This window comes from Oncorhynchus keta, chromosome 9 (assembly GCF_023373465.1).
Source record: "Oncorhynchus keta strain PuntledgeMale-10-30-2019 chromosome 9, Oket_V2, whole genome shotgun sequence".
Taxonomy (NCBI): domain Eukaryota; kingdom Metazoa; phylum Chordata; class Actinopteri; order Salmoniformes; family Salmonidae; genus Oncorhynchus; species Oncorhynchus keta.
This window is the reverse complement of record NC_068429.1, coordinates 9,877,532-9,903,467: the sequence shown is the minus strand read 5'-3', so window position 1 is coordinate 9,903,467 and position 25,936 is coordinate 9,877,532. Positions and strand designations below refer to the sequence as shown.

At 43.0% G+C, this 25,936-nt stretch overlaps 2 protein-coding genes across 4 annotated transcripts in view; both read right to left on the bottom strand.

The window, feature by feature from the left end:
* Positions 1–5,949, bottom strand: part of ror2 (receptor tyrosine kinase-like orphan receptor 2) — a 167,097-nt gene extending 161,148 nt beyond the window's left edge. For all 3 annotated transcript variants that reach the window (XM_052525102.1, XM_052525104.1, XM_052525103.1), the window contains exon 1: positions 5,528–5,949. In XM_052525102.1, the coding sequence (XP_052381062.1) occupies positions 5,528–5,615 (88 nt within the window). In that variant the 5' untranslated portion in view covers positions 5,616–5,949. The remainder of the gene's footprint in view (positions 1–5,527) is intronic.
* A 503-nt stretch (positions 5,950–6,452) lies between these two features.
* Positions 6,453–25,209, bottom strand: sptlc1 (serine palmitoyltransferase, long chain base subunit 1). The gene is made up of 16 exons (XM_035775399.2): positions 25,191–25,209; positions 24,470–24,532; positions 19,596–19,703; positions 19,386–19,480; positions 18,969–19,062; positions 17,978–18,050; positions 16,193–16,325; positions 15,965–16,094; positions 15,196–15,285; positions 14,583–14,690; positions 14,249–14,344; positions 13,630–13,726; positions 12,950–13,004; positions 8,380–8,497; positions 8,034–8,107; positions 6,453–7,903 (listed from the first exon to the last, which is right to left on the bottom strand). Exons 2-16 carry the CDS (start codon positions 24,521–24,523, stop codon positions 7,810–7,812), a joined length of 1,419 nt encoding a protein of 472 aa, XP_035631292.1. The 5' UTR covers positions 24,524–24,532; positions 25,191–25,209; the 3' UTR covers positions 6,453–7,809.
* Between the last annotated feature and the right edge of the window lie 727 nt (positions 25,210–25,936).

Sequence of the window (25,936 nt, the reverse complement as noted above, 5' to 3'; positions counted from 1 at the left end):
CGTCTGGGCCCGTATTCATAAAGAGTCTCAGACTAGGAGTGCTGATCTAGCATCAGGTCTCCCGGTCCATGAAAATGTTATTCATTATGATATAAAAAGGCAAAACTGATCCTAAATAAGCACTCATACTCTAAGACTCTTTAAGAATAGGGGCCATGGTCAGTTAAAGCTCTGTGCATGATCAGCATTGAGGTTTCTGTGTTTGGATTTTTATTCTTTGGGATAAGCATATAGGGAACCACTGGGAGAGGGTTGAGTTGATAGCGGAAGAGGGAAGGTAGAGGGTTGGGGGGGTTGGGGGAGAGTTGATAGCGTAGGAGGAAAGAGAGAGGATTGGGGGATGAGCATATAGGGAACCACCGACCACAACCTGAGAACGCACAATGAGGCCTTCATTCTGACAATGTGTTCTCTATGCTGACATTGCATGTCATCGTTGGTGCACATCTACATGGGCTTCGTGTGATAGCTGCTCGGTCATAGTGACACACCATACCTTAGCCTCTCCTCCTCGATCCTGTTCTGCTAGAGGGGAGTGCTGTGTACATCAACACGTCAACTACCATGTCAGTTTCTGTTCTCTCAGTTGTCACCAGCTGGTAATTACAGAACAAAAGGAGACAATTACTGTTCTCTGCACACTGGCAACGAACTACTCCTTATAGGCATGAAGGGACATTGATATGAACCCCCTTCATGTGTTGAGTTCGTGAGTGAGATGAACATTTATATAAATATCCAAATCTAGACTATGCCAATCAGGAAAGCTGCCAAGCCTACAAAGGTTTGCCTAACTATGCCAAATTGTAATGCATTAGAGGACAAACAGATGTAAGCTTGCCAAAATTGCATTTGCAAGCATGGCTCAAATATTATGAAAAATGAAGAGTGGGGATCAAAACTGTTGTTGAGATGCGGGGGAACCCGGAGCAGGGAGCAGCTTTGAAGATTTCCGTCCGCAGCCTGAGTTAACACTAGATTAGCTGGCTGAACTCTGGCTAACTTCTCTACCACGTCCAGTCCCACTACCTCTCGCCTTACTTCACAGCTCAGCTGCGGGAGAGGAAAGGGAGAGGGTTGTGGGGGTTGGAGAGTGGATAGCGTAGGAGGAAAGGAATAGGGTTGTGGGGGTTGGAGTGTTGATAGCGAAGGAGGAAAGGGTTGGGGGTAGTGTTGATAGCGAAGGAGGAAAGGGTTGGGGGTAGTGTTGATAGCGAAGGAGGAAAGGGTTGGGGGTAGTGTTGATAGCGAAGGAGGAAAGGGTTGGGGGTAGTGTTGATAGCGAAGGAGGAAAGGGTTGGGGGTAGTGTTGATAGCGAAGGAGGAAAGGGTTGGGGGTAGTGTTGATAGCGAAGGAGGAAAGGGTTGGGGGTAGTGTTGATAGCGAAGGAGGAAAGGGTTGGGGGTAGTGTTGATAGCGAAGGAGGAAAGGGTTGGGGGTAGTGTTGATAGCGAAGGAGGAAAGGGTTGGGGGTAGTGTTGATAGCGAAGGAGGAAAGGGTTGGGGGTAGTGTTGATAGCGAAGGAGGAAAGGGTTGGGGGTAGTGTTGATAGCGAAGGAGGAAAGGGTTGGGGGTAGTGTTGATAGCGAAGGAGGAAAGGGTTGGGGGTAGTGTTGATAGCGAAGGAGGAAAGGGTTGGGGGAGTGTTGATAGCGAAGGAGGAAAGGGTTGGGGGAGTGTTGATAGCGAAGGAGGAAAGGGTTGGGGGAGTGTTGATAGCGAAGGAGGAAAGGGTTGGGGGAGCGTTGATAGCGAAGGAGGAAAGGGTTGGGGGTAGTGTTGATAGCGAAGGAGGAAAGGGTTGGGGGTAGTGTTGATAGCGAAGGAGGAAAGGGTTGGGGGAGCGTTGATAGCGAAGGAGGAAAGGGTTGGGGGGGTGTTGATAGCGAAGGAGGAAAGGGTTGGGGGGGGTGTTGATAGCGAAGAAGGAAAGGGTTGGGGGAGTGTTGATAGCGAAGGAGGAAAGGGTTGGGGAGCGTTGATAGCGAAGGAGGAAAGGGGGTTGGGGGCGTTGATAGCGAAGGAGGAAAGGGTTGGGGGCGTTGATAGCGAAGGAGGAAAGGGTTGGGGGTGTTGATAGCGAAGGAGGAAAGGGTTGGGGGAGTGTTGATAGCGAAGAAGGAAAGGGTTGGGGGAGTGTTGATAGCGAAGGAGGAAAGGGTTGGGGGTAGTGTTGATAGCGAAGGAGGAAAGGGTTGGGGTAGTGTTGATAGCGAAGGAGGAAAGGGTTGGGGGAGTGTTGATAGCGAAGGAGGAAAGGGTTGGGGGAGTGTTGATAGCGAAGGAGGCAAGGGTTGGGGGGGTGTTGATAGCGGAGAAGGAAAGGGTTGGGGGTGGGAGTGTTGATAGCGAAGGAGGAAAGGGAGAGCGTTGGGAGAGTTGATAGCGGAGGAGGAAAGGAGAGGGTTGGGGAGAGTTGGTAGCGGAGGAGGAAAGGGAGAGCGTTGGGACAGTTGATAGCGGAGGAGGAAAGGGAGAGTGTTGGGAAAGTTGATAGCGGAAGAGGAAAGGGCGAGTGTTGGGGAGAGTTGATAGCGAAGGAGGAAAGGGAGAGCGTTGGGACAGTTGATAGCGGAGGAGGAAAGGGAGAGTGTTGGGAAAGTTGATAGCGGAAGAGGAAAGGGCGAGTGTTGGGGAGAGTTGATAGCGAAGGAGGAAAGGGAGAGCGTTGGGACAGTTGATAGCGGAGGAGGAAAGGGAGAGTGTTGGGAAAGTTGATAGCGGAGGAGGAAAGGGAGAGTGTTGGGGGAGAGTTGACAGCGGAGGAGGAAAGGTAGAGGGTTGGGGGAGAGTTGATAGCGGAGGAGGAAAGGGAGAGGGTTGGGGAGAGTTGATAGCGGAGGAGGAAAGGGAGAGGGTTGGGAGAGTTGATAGCGGAGGAGGAAAGGGAGAGTGTTGGGAAAGTTGATAGCGGAAGAGGAAAGGGAGAGTGTTGGGGAGAGTTGATAGCGAAGGAGGAAAGGGAGAGCGTTGGGACAGTTGATAGCGGAGGAGGAAAGGGAGAGTGTTGGGAGAGTTGATAGCGGAGGAGGAAAGGGAGAGTGTTGGGAGAGTTGATAGCGAAGGAGGAAAGGGAGAGCGTTGGGACAGTTGATAGCGGAGGAGGAAAGGGAGAGTGTTGGGGAGAGTTGGTAGTGGAGGCAGTAAATAAAAAAATTAAAAAGCAAAGAGAAACCTGCCCTGTTTGTAACTCTTCTTCTGCCAGTCCCCTGCCCTGTGACTATTTACAATAGTTCCCCTCAATAAAATTGCACCATGTGAGGCAGTTCTGTTCATAGCATCACTGGTTGTGTGTTGTGATTGTAGCAAAGCTATTGGTTAGTATTACGAACACATATAAGTGTTCCACTACCATGAGAGATGTGTTTATTATGCTCTTAATCTAATTCAAATCACTAAATTAGAGGGCACCTCGTTGCAACGCCAAGCATGGTCTGTTTACTCTACACTGAAAAAGGGGCCAGACATCAATCATTTTGACCTGCTGTTACTATTGTAAGTTTTAAACTGCATTAGGGTTGGGCACTGCATGGAGAAACACTGGAAAATGTATGTTATGGTTTTGCTTGTGATGAAGAAAAAAAAAATCTGATGTATGAACACAAAGTTGTTTTCGAAGTCAATAAATAGGACCAGTTATCACCAAGTTGGCATACCTGGATATTGCCAAGGCTTGAACATACAAGGAGGACACCCATACAATGAGTGGAGCAGCGGTATAAGGCACTGCAGCTCAGTGCTTGAGGTGTCACTCGACACCCTGGTTCGAATCCAGGCTGTATCACAACCGGCCGTGATTGGGAGTCCCATAGGAAGGCGCACAATTGGCCCAGCTTTGCAAATGTTTGGCTGGTGTAGGCCGTCATTGTAAATAAGAATTTGTTCTTAACTGACTTGCCTAGTTAAATAAAGGTTAAATAAAATAAAAACCCATATAGCCTTTAATGAAAACAATGTTTTCTCAAGAAAAGTCATACAAAAAGGTACATTTAAAAGACAATGTGTGCATAATCATTCCAGTTAAAGAGGACAGACATCAACTCAAGACTAAAAGACAGCCTCAACGCATTCACATTCTAGAAATCAACTACTCTTTAGAGGAGAAATGCTCCTTTGTTCGATGGTAAAGACTGTAAGTTCAAGGGCCGGTTATTAGCAAGTGAAACTATTAGCATGTCAATGGGCCAGTTTGAATATCCCCCAACACCTTTTGATGGGACGTGAGTAAGGAGCAGAAGAGGTGAGCCTTCTGTGGATATCCCCTGCCCCCTCTCACCCCCTTCACATACCTCCCCAGGCCAGGCCAAGCTGTGCCTGGCCCCATCAACAGGCACTTTTATTCTATTTATACCCAAACCCCTGGATGAGAGACTGTTGCGCCAGCCAGTAAAAAAAGAAGCCTGCGTGACCAGTAGCCTATAAATGACAGAATGTGTAAAAACGAACTAACCACCACCAGGTGAAAAGAGCAAATCCTTTAGCTTGATTTTGTCGTAAAAAAAAAAAAAAATCCTCTGCAATTGAAAGCAATTCCATAGCAGTTCCATAAACTTATACAATGTTTTCTTTCAATCATATAGGCCTATAGTCTTTTCCCCCCAATCATGAACCACTGTAATTCTACTAAGGTAGTCAATTACGTTATCGTATATGTTATTGGGAGGTCCTTTGAGGGGACCTGGAGACACAAGGTAGGCCTACATGATCAGAAATCTCTGTCCTACCCCCCTTTGACCTGATACCAAATGGCAGGACCTGGGGACCCAAGCTGAAAACAGGAAATCCCAACATCTGTCACCCCCCCACCAGGGTCTAAATGAATTAGCAAGACTGACAAAGACAAGAGATCACTTTCAAATAGGCAACTGATTAACACCTTCACCAACCGTGGCCTCTGCCTAGTAATCCTTGGTTTTATAGGAGATTGATACTGAATATCATACGATGGACACATCTACAGTTCGGTCTGTAGATCAACCACATTTCAGATCACACACATAAAAAACAGGACAAAGATGGCTACATTTTGAACTTGTCCAATACAGTGCACCACTCTATTCTATTCCTTGAATAAACGGGCCTAATTAGGACGAGGAAAACACACTCTCCTGTTCCACTAGGAACGTCTAGGGGGTGATTTAAAATGACCGACGTCTGATCACAACCTGAATGTATCCCGCCCCAACAACAATGGACGTGCTTGTTGAACCAAATCCAAACGTCCCACAGACAAAAAAAAAAGAACTGGAAAAAGGTCTGACAGGAATCATAGGAAAAAGAAACCACTGAAGTATTCCAATAAACCTGTCCCTGCGATGCAACACAGAATAAGAATAACGTATTTATGTATGTGAAACTGTGCTATCCTACTGTAAACTATTGCTCAAACTTCAGAAACTAATGGCATTTAAGTTTTTTTTAACTACGCAAATTAAAGTCATTGAGATTACTCACTGACATAAAACGTGCCAGAGTAGCGTATAACACGAAGTTATAAATAACTGCGAATTCCAAGGAGCACTTACCTGCGGATCTCAAACTTGGAGTCAACACAACCGCAAAAAGGAAGCTTTTGAAGAGCTTGATCAAAACACCACTCTTTATCCATGCCATGGTTCCACAAAGTGCTCATTCAGTTTTATGAAACTTGACCTAGGAAAGTCTCATCCGATATGCACTACAGGTATTTCAATTATTATCTTGGGAGATTTAATTCGTCTGGGGAAAAATTGAAGTAGTAAGTAGCACTCAATGGGATAAAAACTACGGTGTGCAATAAACGAAACTCCTGTTTATAATAGCTAGTTGTTCTGAAAAAATAACGGCGAATTTCATCCAGTGCATTCAGAGGGAGACCGTCGAGAGTCGCTATTCCTTCCTTAAACTGTTTGCCCGAAGTATCCTAGTTAAAAACGTCAGCTTTCTTCACACATGACGTCGCATGGAACTCTCCCCCAAGGAGTGAAAGAACTTTGGGGCGCTTTGTGTTGTGAGAGAAGCGCCATCTACGGGCGAAATATGTGATACGTTCAAGACCTTGACATTGTTTCTGAGAGGTCTGCTCTGTGGATCATTTGTCGATACCTACAATAAGGAACTTACTAATGATTCTTACAATCATTTTACTAACCCTTAAAGCCGAAATATGCGATTGGTACATACATTTTGGGACTTTTAAATTAATTATATACCCATTGATTCTTGAAGAATATAGAGTATAAATCCTCATGTGCTTAAGTTCAACAGTTGTCTTCCATCAGAACCCAAAATATAAACTTGTTTTACTCCAATGTTTACAAACGTAAACAAACACTATATAGGCTCAACATGATTAAAACTATAATATAGATATCATGGTTGTCCTGTCCTTGGATGATACATAAGAGTGGTTACATTGCTCCAGCCCCACCCGTTTGACGACGACCCCCCCCCTCCCAAAAAAATGATACGTTACCATTTTCCCATTTATTCGATTAATAGTCAATCAAATTGATAGCACATTTAGCAACACAAAGGCACATAATATACTGCATATTGGATGTTGTATAAATGAACCAGTGAGTATGTCTTTGTTACAAAAAAGTGACACTAGTGTGTCTTGCAGGAGTGTCATTATGTCACTCAACAATAGGCTTCCAACATGAAAACGACATTGATGTGCATCACAGTGCAAATGTATTTATATTCAAGTTGGCATGTGTTAAAACTCTCAAATGACATGAGGTGAAATTTGTATGCAAATCATTCATGTGATCTAAATGAAGAAATTGAATTAACTGTTCAAATCAAACTTCAAATCATTTAAAAGACGTAAAAACACAGGAGGCAAGTTCCTTAATGATCAGTGACAGAACATTTTAAATACGTTCAAAGAGCCCAACATAAAAATAAATCCCCAATGATAAATACCGCCAGGGTGCCAATGCAGGCTGACCAAAACATGATGCCAAGTGGGGCGATTGGTAAGATGGTTATTTTACCTTTATTTCAACTAGGCAAGTTTTCAATTGACGGCCTAGGAACAGTGGGTTAACTGCCTGTTCAGGGGCAGAACGACAGATTTGTACCATGTCAGTTCTGGGATTTGAATTTACAACCTTCCGGTTAATAATCCAACGCTCTAACCACTAGGCTACCCTGCCGCCCCTTGCAAGTCTTAAAATCAGTGACCACTTGGAATCAAATATTAATTAGTATACAAGACAACAACAAAAAACTAAATAGTTGCATTTCATACAACGCAGTGCGATAATGTGAAACTCTTTTGGGAATACAATCTAACATTTAGGCAAAAGACAGAAAATCATAGCATACAAAATTTGGTTTGTGTCAGTATATAAACAAACTAAAACAAAGAAACAGTTTCATAATACAGTATGTATATAAAATAATTTTAAAGTAACTTCACTTACAAAATGAATCAGCTCTTTGGTTACAAATATTTATTGTTTATTAGTTAAGACTTTCAACCTTCATTCAAACAGATAGTGAGTGACCTGAATGACGGTTGGGGGACGAGGCCCAGATTTTACATTCATTTATATGTGAGAAGGTGAACAAGGACCGTCAGCAAAATGGGAGGTCAAACATAAATAAGTAGCTGTGAGAAGGATAATCTGATTTAAAAATCGACAACGATCCTCACAGAAAGTGTTGTCCACCTTGAGTCTTCTCCTCGAGTTTGTGGATGAACGCACCCGGCTATGCCTCGATGGACCTTTCCAACATCGCAGGCTCTGCGAAGCCTGGAGGTGAATCCTGGGAATGTCGGCAAACTGAGAACGGAGAACTCCAGGTTGGTCAGGAATCATTTGAGGATAGCCAGAGCTGCCTCTCTGATACAGGATGCAGCTTTCTCAATGTCCTCTTCAGTCTGCTCGATGGTGACCACTACCCGGATCCTGCAGACAGTGGGGCCGTCATGGCAAATGTCATCTTTCAATGCTATGATAACTTCCAATAGATATTCTACTCATTTACAACAAAAACTGCATACATAACCTTTATGATAGATATAGATGATGAACTTACGAAGGCGGAGGGAGAAACCGCTCCTCTTTATCCAAGTACCGAGCTAGGGTGAGTGCGATCTGTCTCTCCAAACACTGGTCAATGAAGAACAGTAGAACCATCAAACAAAACCTACACAAACAGCTCTCGGGAAAACCAAGACCACTTGTCTAAAAGAAACTCATTGTATCCATATCTCTACAATAGTTCCTTTATATGTAATGTAAGGTAAAAACACTCACCTATGAGCAACACTCAAGAATCAAGGCAAACCATTTTAAATTGAAAAAAAAACATAGTAAAAGACAATGTTTATCATTAAGACACTAGTGTTCTAAAATATGTCATACAAATGTAGATGTCTTACATAATCTACGATGCTGCGAAGCATCCTCACGTCAGAGTCTCTGGATCCAGAGCTTCTCTCTAGCTGTAGGTGAAGGGCAGGGGCATAAACTTCCCCCATTACCTTCACCCCAGGAATCCTGCAATACAGAGACGACATCTACATAAGAATAGTGTAAATACAGATTTCACAGCAGAATAAGAGTCTATTTGAAAATATTTATTCACCAAATCATACATAGAAATAAAATAAAAATCTAAACCAGATCAGTATTACAACTTTGAAAGGACTACTACTTCTTCAAACCCTTGACAAACCAAAACACCGAAATTCCCAATGTCTTACGCATATTGAATATGAAGTGCTTTCTCCCTACAGACTTCTTGGAACAGAAGAATTCTTAGCAAACCTGTGGTCATAACTCTGAACATGCTTCCCTTTTAGAGTCGCTGCAGTTTTCAGCTCTGGGAAGCTATTTACAAGGAAAGGAGGTTCTTCTAGTGCTGCTTTTCCACAGTAACACCAGTGTTCCACCCTGATGTTATACTAGAGACATGGGGTTTACATATCTAGGACTGACAATGAGGACTTGTGAAGAGCAGAATCAACAACATCTGCATCATCAAGACAGTTGCTTTGTGAGAAGGTGTCAAAGTCCACATTTAACCCTTGTTATGTAAATGACAGCTGAAAAGTAACAGTGGCCTGGCTTTGTCTCTAAGTGAGAGCAGGTCTGCCGGAGCCATGGCCCAGTGAGACATGTGTGCCAGCCCACGTAGATGGAAACAGAGGAGTCTGAGCCTTTTGGGGTAAAACACTGGGGTAAATCCTGAGCCTTTTGGGGTAAAACACTGGGGGTAGATTCTGAGCCTTTTGGGGTAAAACACTGGGGGTAGAGATAAAACACTGGGGGTAGATTCTGAGCCTTTTGGGGTAAAACACTGGGGGTAGATTCTGAGCCTTTTGTAAAACACTGGGGGTAGATTCTGAGCCTTTTAAAACACTGGGGTAGATTCTAGATAAAACACTGAGCCTTTTGGGGTAAAACACTGGGGTAGATCCTGAGCCTTTTGGGGTAAAACAAATCCTGAGCCTTTTGGGGTAAAACACTGGGGGTAGATCCTGAGCCTTTTGGGGTAAAACACTGGGGTAGATCCTGAGCCTTTTGGGGTAAAACACTGAGCCTTTTGGGGTAGATCCTGAGCCTTTTGGGGTAAAACACTGGGGGTAGATCCTGAGCCTTTTGGGGTAAAACACTGGGGTAATCCTGAGCCTTTTGGGGTAAAACACTGGGGTAAATCCTGAGCCTTTTGGGGTAAAACACTGGGGTAAATCCTGAGCCTTTTGGGGTAAAACACTGGGGTAAATCCTGAGCCTTTTGGGGTAAAACACTGGGGTAAATCCTGAGCCTTTTGGGGTAAAACACTGGGGTAAAACACTGGGGTAAATCCTGAGCCTTTTGGGGTAAAACACTGGGGTAAAACACTGGGGTAAAACACTGGGGTAGATCCTGCATGGAAATGTTCCGATGTTCCAATCATATTGACCCCTTTGTTAACTTCCCAGTACATTGTGTCAGATATGAAATACTTACCACATCCCTATGGAACAAGACTGATTTTGTGATGTATAGCCTAGCTATGGTATAGAGACAGCCAATATAAGCAGTGGGGGGATCTGGATAAAGAGAGACATGTGAGCCTCAACTAGGAGGAGGTCTCCTCAGAGATATCCTATTGCCAGACGAGAGGAAGAGACGCTAAGCAGACACCATGGAACAGTCGCAGGGAGAATCCATGGAAAACAGAGACATGCGAGAGACTGCTGTTATGGTTTGGTGTATAGGATTTCAACATGTGTGAAAAGACATATGGATAACCCCAGGGTCCCGCACAGAGGGTGAGCGAAGAAGGTAAAAGGGGAAGGTTTTGTCAGAGCAGCGCAATGGCGTGTGGAGATCTCATTGTTAAAAGGTGTAATAAATAACTGAAAATGTCTGCGTCTCGTTTTAACTACTCCCACACCCTGCCTATATTCAATGTTTTCTTGAGTTGGGTTTCATTTCAATAAAATTGATTTATAAAGCCTTTTTTTTTTACATCACCCAATGTCAAAGTGCTATACAGAAACCCAGGCTAAAACCCCAAACAGCAAGCAATGCATAAGCATGGTGCCCAGGAACTCCCTAGATAGGCAGGAACCTAGGAAGAAACCTAGAGAGGAACCAAACTCTGAGGGGTTGCCAGTCCTCTTCTGGCTGTGCCGGGTGGAGATTATAAAAGAACATGATTGTTTTCACTCTTTCTTCCCCCGCAAGGACCAGTGTTAATATAATGGGAACAACCTGACTGCTAGGACATACAGTTGAAGTCGGAAGTTTACATACACTTAGGTTGGAGTCATTAAAACTCGTTTTTCAACCACTCCTGAAATTTCTTGTTAACAAACTATAGTTTTGGCAAGTCGGTTAGGACATCTACTTTGTGCATTACACGTACATTTTTTCAACAATTGTTTACAGACAGATTATTTCACTGCATTTCAATTCCAGTGGGTCAGAAGTTTACATACACTAAGTTGACTGTGCCTTTAAACAGCTTGGAAAATTCCAGAAAATTATGTCATGGCTTAAGAAGCTTCTGATAGGTTAATTGACATCATTTGAGTCAATTGGAGGTGTACCTGTGGATGTATTTCAAGGCCAACTTTCAAACTCAGTGTCTCTTTGCTTGACATCATGGGAAAGTCAAAAGAAAGCAGCAAAGACCTCAGAAAAATAATTGTAGACCTCGACAAGTCTGGTGCAATTTTCAAACGCCTGAAGGTACCACGTTCATCTGTACAAACAATAGCACGCAAGTATAAACACCATGGAACCACACAGCAGTCAAACCGCTCATGAAGGAGACGTGTTCTGTCTCCTAGAGATGAACGTTCTTTGGTGCAAAAAGTGCAAATCAATCCCAGAACAACAGTAAAGGACCTTGTGAAGCTGGAGGAAACAGGCACAAAAGTATCTATATCCACAGAAAAACGAGTCCTATATCAACATAAGCTGAAAGGCTGCTCAGCAAGGAAGAAGCCACTGCTCCAAGAGACATAAAAAAGCCAGATTACGGTTTGCAACTGCACATGGGGACAAAGATCGTACTTTTTGGAGAAATGTCCTCTGGTCTGATGAAATCAAAAATAGGACTGTTTGGCCATAATGACCATCGTTATGTTTAGAGGAAAAAGGGAGAGGCTTGCAAGCCGAAGAACAGCATCCCAACCATGAAGCACGGGGGTGGCAGCATCATGTTGTGGGGGTGCTTTGCTGCAGGAGGGACTGGTGCACTTCACAAAATAGATGGCATCATGGGGCAAAATTATATGGATATATTGAAGCAACATCTCAAGACATCAGTCAGGAAGTTAAAGCTTGGTCGCAAATGAGTCTTCCAAATGGACAATGACCCCAAGCATACTTCCAAAGTTGTGGCAAAATGGATTAAGGACAAAGTCAAGGTATTGGAGTGACCATCACAACGCCCTGACCTCAACCTATAGGACATTTGTGGGCAGAACTGAAAAAGCGTGTGCGAGCAAGGAGGCCTACAAACCTGACTCAGTTACACCAGCTCTGTCAGGAGGAATGGGCCAAAATTCACCCAACTTATTGTGGGAAGCTTGTGGAAGGCTACCCAAAATGTTTGACCCAAGTTAAACAATTTAAAGGCAATGCTACCAAATACTAATTGAGTGTATGTAAACTTCTGACCCACTGGGAATGTGATGAAAGAAATAAAAGCTGAAATAAATCACTCCACTATTATTCTGACAATTCACATTCTTAAAATAAAGTGGTGATCCTAACTGACCTAAGACGGGGCATTTTTACTCTGATTAAATGTCAGGAATTGTGAAAAACTGAGTTTAAATGTATTTGGCTAAGGTGTATGTACACTTCAGACTTTCTGAAGTCTTGGCTGATCTCTTGATTTTCTCATGATGTCAATCAAAGGGGCTTGAAGGTAGGCCTTGAATACATCCACAGATACACCTCCTATTTTATTTTGCCTATCAGAAGCTTCTAAAGCCATGACATCATTTTCTGGAATTTTCCAAGCTGTTTAAAGGCACAGTCAACTTAGTCTATGTAAACTTCTGACCTACTGGAATTGTGGTACAGTGAAATAATCTGTCAGTAAACAATTGTTGGAACAATGACTTGTGTCATATACAAAGTAGATGTCCTAACAGACTTGCTAAAACTATAGTTTGTTAACAAGAAATTTGTAGAGTGGTTGAAAAACAAGTGAATGACTCCAACCTAAGTGTATGTAAACTTCTGACTCCAATTGTGCGCCGTCTTATGGGACTCCCAATCATGGCCGGTTGTGCTACAGCCTAGAAATGAACCAGGGTCTGTAGTGACGCCTCTAGCACTGAGATGGCAGTGCCTTAGCGCAGCGTCTATCTCGGGAGCCGCAATGATATCAATCAAAAAATATGCATTAAGGCAGCCTGGATCTTATCGTTCGGATGGAAAGTTCACAAGACCATGCAACATAACAATTCCTTTCCCAGGACAAAAATCAACTTAACTTACTCTTGCAACGCTTTGTGGACGTGTTTGCACTTCTCCCTCAGGATGGTAAAAATTTCTACAACACAAGAGAAGGGAAAAGGTTCAGTATTTTTCATTCTCAGATTGAAGCACCAGACGAGCCAAGTTCCAGCTGGTGTACAGTAATTAGTTTACCTTGGCCAGTGTGTGGCTGGCGCCTTTTCAACAGGGAGTGAGACTGGGGTCTGCTCGGCAGTGCTAAGTGCACTCGACCTCAGCTCACGCTGTGAGACACGAGTGAGTGCACACACGCACGTAAGCATACTTAGCATTCACACACACACAAATGTACTGTTCAAGCACCAATCGCACCTAATAACACAAACACTGAAAATAACTTGCACTGGACATAGAAATTGGACTGCCATTCCTAGAATCCTCCTTATTGGAAAAGAGGAAAAGCTGTCCAGGTTGTGAACAGTGCATGTGGTTTGGATAAGAAACTCAAATTGATCACAGTGTTTCACTGAAGTGCTGCCAATTCAATCAGGAATAGTCAAAAAAAGTCTGAAGTCATTTGATTGGAATTTAATAAACAATTTAGTTGATAGAACAATTATCTGCCCCCTGATATTCATGTCTAAGTGTAAGATATGGTGTGTGTGTGTGTGTTTGGAAGAATCCTTATTGCGAGTGTATGTGTGCGTCTCTCGCTCATCTACCTGGGTCTTCCTCCATGATGTTAAGGGCCTCTATGGCTGCAGCAGCCAGCATGGGGGGCAGGGAGGCAGAGAAACAGTACCCCTGGCCTGACAGACGCTGAGAAACACAACACATCAGACCTGGGAATCACAGAAACAGTACCCCTGGCCTGACAGACACAAATTATCTTGTTTGCTCGGAACCAAGTTACAAAAGTGCAAACTCTAAATTGAATCAAGTGCCTGAAATACTTATCCTATAATATGACTTGTCCGTTACCTAAACACCCATATCAAAGCAGTCAGCATTAAAAAGTCAGTATTCACACATGGACAGCTGACGTCAGACCTGTACAGCTCACGTACATGTATACAAACATAGACATGTTTTCCTCTTTCAAAGTAGAGCTTCACATGTTACAGCTGTTTTTAGAAAAACAACTGATCATTGAAAGCATGTTCGCTTTGTGCGTGTTTGCGCGTGTGTGTGTGTGTGTGCAAACTGCTTATGGGAATTGCTCCAAGTGTGTGTCCTTTGGAAATAACAGTTTAGGGAGCAAAACCAGTTTACACAGTGGGCCTCCAAGAATATGACTGAGAAATACTGCACTCCTATCTGTAAAAAGCCCATTATCAATACCTGATGGTCTATGACGAACGACCTTCCACAGCAGAAGCCGCCGATGGAAGCCACAGCGTTCTCCATGTTGGCACTAATGAGGTCAATATCGTCAATCTGAAAATGACAAATAGGAACCAAAGGGAGGGTAGTGAGATCCACCACACAGAACCCAGGGTCATGTTCACGAGGGCACACAATCAAAGACGTTTCGCAACAGAAAATGGAAGCAAACGTTTCCAATTGTCCAGGCAGTCCCTCCCTGTTTCAGTCAGTTGTCTTCCGTTTGGTGTCTAATGAACATGAACCAGATTTAATCCATCCTATGGGGTTGGCTGTGTGGCGTACTACTCACGTTGACCCCAAAGTGTTCCGTAACCCCTCTGCCATGTTCTCCCAGCACCCCGAACGACATACTCTCCTCCAGGAAGATGCGGACCTTGTACTTGTACTTCAGCTTCACCTGGTGGCCAATAGAAATATGAGATGGAAGGTGGAACAGACCAAACACTATATTCGTATTGTAACATGCTAGAAACTTGTCCCATAGACTGAAAGGGGAAAAAAGGGCGAGCTTTCATTTATATAGCTGCAGTTGATACTTTGATGAAAATACTGTATAATATGAACCATGAATCCAAGTACCATCATTACAAAGTACCACATGACACACACATGGGGTGGCAGGGTAGCCTAGTGGTTAGAGCATTGGACTAGTAACCGGAAGGTTGCAAGTTCAAACCCCCGAGCTGACAAGGTACAAATCTGTCGTTCTGCCCCTGAACAGGCAGTTCCTAGGCATTCATTGAAAATAAGAATTTGTTTTTAATTGACTTGCCTAGTTAAATAAAGGTAAAATAAAAATAATAAAACAGCTCTATGGGAATCAACAATCGGTGTGCTCAAACTCAACAGTAAAAAAAAGGTAAACCATCTTGGGATATAATGGAACCGTATTGGTCACTCACCAGGTCTGGAAGGGGACAAACATCTGCAGTGTTTATATAGAGCCCCTCCACTATGATGAACCTCCTGGTCACTCTGGCCTTCCGAGGATTCTACAGCAATAGAACAAGATAGGTTTGATAAGTGTGACTTTCAAAATGGCCTCCAAACACTTACAGGTCAACTGGATGGTGTTGAAACAAAAATGGTGGCAGCCCTCACAGATTGCATCCCAATAACCCCCCCCCCCTCCCCCAGAGTGCACTTGTGAGCTTTCCTTCATGGATTTGAGAGGACATGACTAGTATATGCCTACACCAATCAAATGCCTTTAAATGTGGGGACTAGTGAAGAAGCGCAAGCTTCAGTAAGGAGATATTATTGAGACTCAAGAGTCTACATCCCAAATTCTTCACCCTTCTTCTGAAGTGTGCACTTCCCATCATGAATTTAACTATGTTGGAAACTCCAATCAGCCAAAACTTACACCATTCCTATACTTTTAAATCCATGCCAGGGGGAAAATCTCAATTGCATTTCCTTGATTCCTTGCGTCCCCTCTCCAAGCTTCCTTCTCAAAACACAATGGACGAGGTCAGAAATCCCTCCCCTGGGTTTTAAGAAGGAGGTGGGGAGAGAGGATGCAAGAAAATTCAATTGAGATACTCCCACTGAGTATGTAAGTACACACTTGAGGGGAAAAAAAAAAAAAAAAAGTGCAGGGAATCGGGATGAAGAGATTGGTCAAGTGGATGGTGTTGACAAAATGGTGGCAGGCCTGCTTTGACTAACCCTCTGATCCTCGATCTCCTGCTCTTTGAGCAGTCTCTCCAGATCTTCCATGTCGTTGTGTTTGAAGTACTTGATGAAACTGCGGGAGGCTTGGAGACCCTTTTGTATGGAGAAACATGCCGCCTCATCCCTGGAAAAATTCAAATAAATATGGATTCAAAATGCTAAATTGAAATAGGACTAGTTGGCTTGTTGAACCAATGGGGGGGGGGTGAGAGAGAAACTTACACAAACACTATGTCTCCTCTCTTGGAGTAGGCAGGTATAGCACTAGCTATCGTTGCAAAGCCATAGGAGTAGATGATAGCCTCCTCTGTTTTCATGAACTTGGCCAAACGATCCTCTAACTCCAAGTGGACATCTGGAATGATCCCCCCAAAAAATGTCAGAGTTATGGAGACAAATGGAACAATACATTTTTTAAAATGTTTTAAAGAGACCGACATGGATGTACATGTACAGACTGACAACCCTTCAGTCTACATTTGTACATATTGACACATAGGGACATCTTGTAAGATCTGAAATACACAAGAGGCTAACTGAGCTGCAAATCAAATTGTATTTGTCACATGAGTCAAATAAAACAGGTACAGTGAAATGCTTACTTACAAGCCCTTTAACCAACAATGCAGTTAAGAAAAATATTTAATAAATAAACTAAAATGTAAAAACATAAGAGAGCAGCAAAATAATAACAAGGCTATATGGGGGGGGACTGGTACCAAGTCAATGTGCAGGGGTACAGGTTAGATTTTATTTTACCTTTATTTAACTAGGCAAGTGAGTTAAGAACAAATTCTTATTTTCAATGACTGCCTAGGAACAGTGGGTTAACTGCCTGTTCAGGGGCAGAACGACAGATTTGTACCTTGTCAGCTCAGGGATTTGAACTTGCAACCTTCCGGTTACTAGTCCAACGCTCGAACCACATTACAGGTATCGTACAACACCACATTACAGGTATCGTACAACACCACATTACAGGTATCGTACAACACCACATTACAGGTATCGTACATCACCACACCACATTACAGGTATCGCATAACGCCACCACATTACATACACATCGCCACCACATTACAGGTATCGTACAACATCGCCACCACATTACAGGTATCGTACATCGCCACCACATACAGGTATCGCATAACACCACATTACAGGTACAGGTATCGCCACCACATTACAACGCCACCACATTACAGGTATCGTACATCACCACCACATTACAGGGTATCGCCACATTACAGGTATCACAACACCACATTACAGGTATCGTACATCACACCACATTACAGGTACATCGCCACCACATTACAGGTAACACCACATTACAGGTATCGTACATCGCCACCACATTACAGGTATCGTACATCGCCACCACATTACGCCACCACCACATTACAGGTATCGTACAACGCCACCACATTACAGGTATCGTACACACGCCACCACATTACAGGTATCGTATAATCGCCACCACATTACAGGTATCGTACATCGCCACCACATTACAGGTATCGTACAACACCACATTACAGGTATCGTACAACACACCACATTACAGGTATCGTACAACACACCACATTACAGGTATATCGCAACATCGCCACCACATTAACACACCACATTACAGGGTATCGTACAACACGCCACATTACAGGTATCGTACAACACCACATTACAGGTATCGTACAACACCACATTACAGGTATCGTACAACACCACATTACAGGTATCGTACAACACCACATTACAGGTATCGTACAACACCACATTACAGGTATCGTACATCACAGGTATCGTACATCACCACATTACAGGTATTGTACATGTGATATCCAGAAGCTCTTTTCGGTCATAAGAGATGGTGGCAGGAACACTATGGACAAAATAAGTTAAAAACAAGGCGAAAAACCGCCCACAAAACAGCACAATTGGTTAGAAGCCCGTAAAAAAAAGCAGATTCCGGTTCTCAGAGCATGATTTTTCTTTAGAGCAACTCACCAAAGGTTCCATAGAAACCTCTTGGACCACAGGTACCAACACCATACCTTCTGAGAGAAGTCAAGGCCTTTTGCTGTCAGGGAAAGAGGGGAAATAGAGCAATTGATATTCATTGAAATGCTTTTGTCCTCCTACAAATATGCATTGCCGCTATAGGCATGAGTGGTGATGATATGTTCAGACAGACTAAACAAAACAAATAGATGGGTTAGCTGACAATGTCACAAAAACCATGCGCACCTTTCAAATAGGGCAGAAGTGCGTGAGTTGTTGAGTTGCCATAGCGACCAACAATGACAAGAAACAGCCATGTGGAGAATCATTAGTGACTCGTTTCAGCTAGTTTCATGGTTCTTGATACCATGTCTTGTTTTGACTGATTTCATGTCAATGCTAATATGGCAAAAATATTTGCTAGCTAGCGAACCAACAACTTTAACAACGTATTTGAGAGACAAGTGCTCATTGTGCAAATGTATTTATGTTTTCAATAAACATAAACATATACACATGTTGTCAACATTCTAAACCAACTGTCTGTTTTGCACCATAGTTGTGCATGTGTCAGTTGTGTTGCTAAACAACCAACATGTCTATAGGGTTAAGCCCAAAAGACACACCATTTGTTGTCAACATAGGCTACTAGTGCCCATAGGGGTACTTGGCATATGGACAATTAATATGGGAACACGGGCGGTTTCATCATTTGTCGTGTAAAAACAGACTTAATAGTCAAATGATTAATAGTCCCGTTCGGTTGAACCGAGGCAGGCAGAGTAAAATGTAATTTGGAGTACAGTAACCTAAATAGGTTTTGAACCAGTGCAATAAGCCATGACTACTGAATGATTGTTTTTGTTTCTGTTTCAGTGTTCTTCTCCGCAAAAGTATTTTGCTCATGTCTTTAGCATTGTACGGTGCCAACAGTCAATCAAAATGTAATCAAAAATGGCTAATATTACTTAGTAATAATACTTAAAATAGTACAGACCTTCACTCGCTCGTTGTCAAGGAAACCCAAGAAGTTAAATGAAGCAAAGTTGATGCACTCTTTTCCATTTACAATGATTTTGTGGCTTGGTGGGCTGTAAAATAAAACACCTGCTATTAGCTAAACACAACACAAGGTTCACTTGATGTTAGAATGAAGTGAGGTAGACAGCTAGACCGACCAGGGTACTGTTCAGTAGGCAGAAAACTGTTTTGAAACCATGTACAGCATTAACTTGTTAAACAAGACCACATATTGTAGTTTTTGCTACGGTGTGCCCTACTGAACAGGACCCAGGAATTTGACTGTACTGTGTAAAGCAAGCTAGATTTGCCTACTCAGAAAGATGTTACAGCATAGGCTGTGAGATCATTCACTGCACTTCTAAAACAAGTCAATAAAGCATCGTTAGCTTACCCAGTGACGATGTCATAATTGAGGGAAGGATGGTCTTTGGATATAGGAGGGACAAGGGGTTCTGGTTGCCATTCTTCAATTAAGTCCTCCTTTTCCTGTTATAGACCAACACTACGGAGTTAAGACATTGTGCCAGAAACAGTTGCACGCAGACTTGTCCATCCAGAGTGTCCAATGCACTCACAGGTGGGTGAAACCATTTTTCTCTACCTTCTCTGTGAGGTCTGAACGCTCCTGTAGTTTGTACGTCTTTGAAAACAGCAGTCTGATGATCCACAATATGAGGATCCCCTCCAGGACCAGATGATAGGCAGGTGCCTGGGGAGAGAAATGGGTCAAATCTTATTTGTCACATGTGTAGAATACAACAGGTAGACCTCACAGTGAAATGCTTACTTACAAGCCCTTAAACAACAATTCAGTTCAAGAGTTAAAAACATATTTACTAAATAAACAAAATAATGACGTTATATACATACGGGGGGTACTGGTACCAAGTAAATGTGCAGGATTATAGGTTAGTCGAGTTAATTTGTACATGTAGGTAGGGATAAAGTGACTATGCATAGATAATAAATAGTGATTAGTAGCAGTGTCAATGTAAATAGTCAGGGTGGCCAGTTGATTTGTTCAGCAGTCTTATGGCTTGGGGGTAGAAGCTGTTAAGGAGGCTTTTGGACCTAGACTTGGTGCGCCGGTACTGCTTGCCGTGCGGTAGCAGAGAGAACAGTCTATGACTAGGGTGGAGTCCTTGACAATTTTTAGGGCCTTCCTCTGACACCGCCCCGTCGATGAGAATGGAGGCCTGTACGGACTTCCTTTTCCTGTAGTCCACGATCAGTTCCTTTGTCTTGCTCACATTGAGGGAGAGGTTGTCGTCTTTGCACCACACTGCCAGGTCTCTGACCTCCTCCTTATAGGCCGTCTCATCGTTGTCGTTGATCAGGCCTACCAACGTTGTGTTGTCAGCAAACTTAATGATGGTGTGGGAGCCATGACTGGCCACGCAGTCGTGGGTGAACAAGGAGTAGAGGAGGGTACTAAGCACGCACACCTAAGTGGCCCTGTATTGAGGATCAGCGTGGCAGATGTGTTGTTGCCTTCCCTTACCACCTGGGGGCTGCCCATCAGGAAGTCCAGGATCCAGTTGCAGATCGAGGTGTTCAGTCCCAGGGTCCTTAGCTTAGTGATGAGCTTTGTGGAAATGATGGTGTTGAACACTGAGCTGTAGTCAATGAACAGCATTCTCACGTAGGTGTTCCTTTTGTCCAGGTGGGAAAGGGCAGTGTGGAGTGGAATTGAGATTGCATCATCTGTGGATCTGTTGAGGCGGTATGCACATTGGAGTGAGTTTAGGGTTTCTGGGATGTTGGTTTTGATGTGAGCCATGACCAGCCTTTCAAAACACTTCATTTCTAACGACGTGAGTGTTAAGGGGCGGTAGTCATTTAGGCAGGTTCCCTTCTCTTTCTTGGGCACATGGACTATGGTGGTCTGCTTGAAGCATGTAGGTATTACAGACTCGGTCAGGGAGAAGTTGAAAATGTCAGTGAAGCACTTGCCAGTGGGTCCGCACATGAATACACGCCCCGGTAATCTGCTCTGAATACACGCCCCGGTAATCTGCTCTGAATACACGCCCCGGTAATCTGCTCTGAATACACGCCCCGGTAATCTGCTCTGAATACACGCCCCGGTAATCTGCTCTGAATACACGCCCCGGTAATCTGCTCTGAATACACGCCCCGGTAATCTGCTCTGAATACACGCCCCGGTAATCTGCTCTGAATACACGCCCCGGTAATCTGCTCTGAATACACGCCCCGGTAATCTGCTCTGAATATACATCCTAGTAGTCCGTCTGGCACCACGGCCTTGTGAATGTTGACCTGTTTAAAAGGTCTTGCCGACATCGGCTACAGGGAGCGTGATCACACAGTCATCCGGAACAGCTAGCGAGCTCCTTGAAAAAGGCAGCTCTGGCTAGCTCCCATATGGGGGAGCGGTAATCGTGCTTACCAACGCTAGGATCATTACAGTATCTTAGGTACTTCCCCTCTCCCAAACCATGTAAAGCAGTTGTTGACAAGTGTAGTATATATGCCATTTAGCAGACGCTTTTATCCAAAGCGACTTACAGTCATGTGTGCATACATTCTACGTATGGGTGGTCCCGGGATCGAACCCACTACCCTGGCGTTACAAGCGCCATGCTCTACCAACTGAGCTCACAGAAGGACCACGTATTATACTAGTTACAGGCAGGGATCTACTTCTTGTGTTACCGTTGCTCAGGGTGGCCAATCACTAGGCAACAGGGCTCTACTGTGCTAGCCTATTTCAAGGCGCTCCATTCAACCTGGGTTTGTTAACATTTCTGCTCACACTGCTGTTGACAACATTTGCCATTATCCAATTTATCAATTGAGTTCTATCTCAGCTGGCCCAGTTTTGAACTCTGACCGTGGCAAATGCGTAACTATGGTTCCGAAGCGAGCTCACAAACAAGAGAAACATTTTTTATTATCTGCACCAAACAAATACTTATATTCCTACACTGTCTTTCTATTTACTGTAGGTCAAAGGGGGCAAACCCTGTTCCACTATGCTACTGAGTTACCTGATACAGTGCTTTTAGATATGCTTATATAATGTCCTGTCTGTTATCCCCACGGGGTTGCTGGACATTAATAATGGGCCTGTGATATTAAAAACGCCTACTTCTGAGACAAGAGGCTCTTTTAAAGGATCTGGGCCAAGCACTGACTGTTATGAGGAGACCTGGAACTGGGTCAGTGGACCTGGGGGCTGCCCATCAGGAAGTCATGCAGATACACTATGTGGTACTTCACAGATACAGAATGTTGTACTTCACAGATACAGAATGTTGTACTTCACAGATACAGTATGTTGTACTTCACAGATACAGAATGTTGTACTTCACAGATACAGTATGTGGTACTTCACAGATAGGTATCTTGAACACATGAGCTGTATCAATGAACAGCATACTGTATAGGTGTTCCTTTTGTCCATCTGGTGAAGGGCAACATACTGTATCTCATCTGTGGATCTGTATCTGTGAAGTATGCACATAGTGTAGGTTTCTGGGATGTTGGTTTTCTGTAGCCATGACCAGCCTTTCAAAACACTTCATTTCTGTGAGTGTTACAAGTCATTTAGGCATCTTTCTTGGTACCACATAGTGTATGTGGTACTTCACAGATACACTATGTGGTATTCACAGATACAGAATGTTGTACTTCACAGAATACAGTATGTTGTACTTCACAGATACAGAATGTTGTACTTCACAGATACAGTATGTGGTACTTCACAGATACACTATGTGGTACTTCACAGATACACTATGTGGTACTTCACAGATACACTATGTGGTACTTCACAGATACAGTATGTTGTACTTCACAGACACAGAATGTTGTACTTCACAGACACAGTATGTGGTACTTCACAGACACAGTATGTGTACTTCACAGATACAGTATGTGGTACTTCACAGATACAGTATGTGGTACTTCACAGATACAGTATGTGGTACTTCACAGATACAGTATGTGGTACTTCACAGATACAGTATGTGGTACTTCACAGATACACTATGTGGTACTTGACAGATACACTATGTGGTACTTCACAGATACACTATGTGGTACTTCACAGATACACTATGTTGTACTTCACAGACACAGTATGTGGTACTTCCCAGATACAGTATGTGGTACTTCACAGATACAGTATGTGGTACTTCACAGATACACTATGTGGTACTTCAGTCTCAAGTAAAAGTGGGCCAACTAATTTTACTTGGAAAATTGAACTCAACCCGCAATAAGTCTACTGTCTTTCCATTTTAACTAAGAGCCATGCTGACATGTCCCAAAAAATTACAAGCACAGATGCCTATACTTGTTAGGTTAGCCCATGATCATGAGTGAGTTCCATTACACGTTTTGTTGAGAGCCCGACACTCGGTTTGAACATTAACACCGGTTTTGGAAGCATAAGGACCTTCTCTTTCAAATTAGTATTTTAATTGATATGCCTTTTTAGGGTTAGGGTTCCCACACTGACAATATTTTCATGTTAAAGCACTTGTTTATAAAAAACAGATGGAAGACAGAGTGGACTACCTGTTCTAATTAGCCATCTGCATCTTCGAACACCTGTGTGTGAACGGAAGACAGACGCCACAAACTGAAAAATACTGTCCGCTGCAACTGTTAAAACAGTACACAGTAAGAGTGTATTTTGCATGTGAAATTATTTTTGATGTGACATGAAAGTAGAAGGATTTATGTTTCTAAAACCGTACCGCAGCTGAGAATCGATTCACGTGTACATTAAATATTTGTCTGTTTTGACTTCGAACCAATTCGCCTTTAAACAGAACATGTACGGTCCTTGGACTATAAAAGAGTAATTTGTCTCCTTTCATCCATAATTGGGCTACTGTTAAGGAAATAACATCACTTACTCAAGAAACAATATGTCTGCTAACAAAATGTGGCTCCATTTCACGGGGTATTGATCAGCAATGCTAAAGTTACCTCAAGATAATAGCTCTCAAATCATAAGATATCTGGTGATCAATGAAATTGGAACAAACTCAACCCAAAAACTATCAAAATATGCCCTCGACGTGGAACAGGTGAAATAAAAAGAAATACGTGTGTGTTTCGAAATTAAGATAATGGAAAATACATTTACATTTACATTTAAGTCATTTAGCAGACGCTCTTATCCAGAGCGACTTACAAATGTATGTAGTGTAAAGTTCTGTTATAAAATCATCACAGCCCCCCTTCATATTTATCTCACTACGATTGGCTCATACTACAAAATCTAACGACGCACCTCTGACACGAAAGACTATTGGCTACAATATTCTGTCAATCATGCCAGGTAACAATATGTAGTACACTTCCTGAAAAACCGGAGTTGTCGTTTCTCTCTTTTTACAGTTTAATGCGCAAACAACAAATGAGACAGTTTTTTGTAACTGAACAGAATACATCTACAACTTCAAATTTTAAAAAAGTGTTTAAGTAAAGACAAATTACCTCGTAGAGTGCTTGTACCATCTCCACTAACACCCACTGCTGCCCCGACGCCATCTTGGTTACCTGATCACATGGTCAACGTCATCGTCCGTAAAATGAAGGGTGCGTTCGTAAGTTCACTCTGGTTATCTACTCCAATTAATTAACGAAAACGCAACACCGGTTGAATATAACGGATGTCAGGAAACGTCGCAAAATTGTTGCCAGCAACACAGTTAGTCACCAACTCAATAGAACACATGAAAACAGCCTAACCAGCTCTGCTAATACGAATCAAATGGTGGTGCTCTCACTTGTGTCTGGAAGTAGTTAGCCAACTTTAGACAGTAAATTTGGGTGCTTGACTGCCGTTGTAAGGTCAGAACGCTCGCATCAACCCTACTCCTTGGCCATAGCATCCAGTGTGCGCTCTGGACGGTCCTCTGAATTTGCGAACGGACAATCTGACAACGCTCTGAATTTAAGAACGACCAGACCATCCTCTAGCACTCCAGGGTGAATTTACGAACACACCCGAAGATGCGCAAGGCCTCTAGCGAATGCGCATATAGGGCTGCGCCCCTTTCCGGGCCATGGCTTGAAGGGTTTGCGCTTTTCTCAAATTATCGTCAAAAGTTTAAATCTCCGGGGTGAACTATAATAATTCAAAAGATTATAAATCGCTTTAAAAAAACGCTGATTTATGTTTTTTTTTAAGGCAAAGGTACAAGACTGTACATACCAGAATTAGGGGGCAAACAAACTGCTCATCCCATACAATTGCGCGGTCTGTATCGCCCAATCAGAGAGCAGATTACAAGTGACGTGACCTGTTAGCGACACGTAAAGGCATGCTTGCAAACATGTTTCAATAAATACCTTGATTACTTAACAAAAAAAAATATATATATATATATATTATTTTTTTAAACAGATCACATGAGTTGTATCTTATCTGTGATTGGCCGATACAGACAGTGAGGCTCATGGTTCGTGTAGGTTTTTGGTGCTATTTGAAACAGAATCTGACACTAAAAACACGACTTCTCAACACAAACGTGGCCTGCTTCACTAGGTTTTTACTTTCTGGAACGTTCAATTGAACGGAAACGACGCTATACTGAACGACCAGTTGAAAAATGGCGAGGGGTTGGGGAACGCTGTCAGCATGGACACTGCCTTTTAACAACGTCACTCAATTGCTTAAAGCTACACCCATCAAACGGTGACACACATCAAATCAAATTGTATTAGTAACATACACATATTTAGAAGATGTTATTACCGGTGTAGCAAAATGCTTGTGTTCCTAGCTCCAACAGTGCAGTAATATCTAAAAATTCACAACAATATACACACATCTAAATGTAGAATAATGGAATTACGAAATATATAAATACTAGGACGAGAAATGTCAGAGTGGCGTTGACTGAAATACATTAGAAGTCTGTTCAAAAGTCTACCTCAAAGTCTGTTCAAGAACGTATT

What these genes read in the sequence shown, in the direction of transcription:
- sptlc1 (XM_035775399.2), bottom strand. Translation starts at nt 24,523, where the DNA reads ATGGCGTCGGGGCAGCAGTGGGTGTTAGTGGAGATGGTACAAGCACTC. An exon ending in AGGTTTCTATGGAACCTTTG is followed by an intron (nt 16,326 to 17,977) that starts GTGAGTTGCTCT and finishes GGATCATTCCAG; the next exon opens with ATGTCCACTTGGAGTTAGAG. An exon ending in CGGTTTCTCCCTCCGCCTTC is followed by an intron (nt 7,904 to 8,033) that starts GTAAGTTCATCA and finishes CACTGTCTGCAG; the next exon opens with GATCCGGGTAGTGGTCACCA.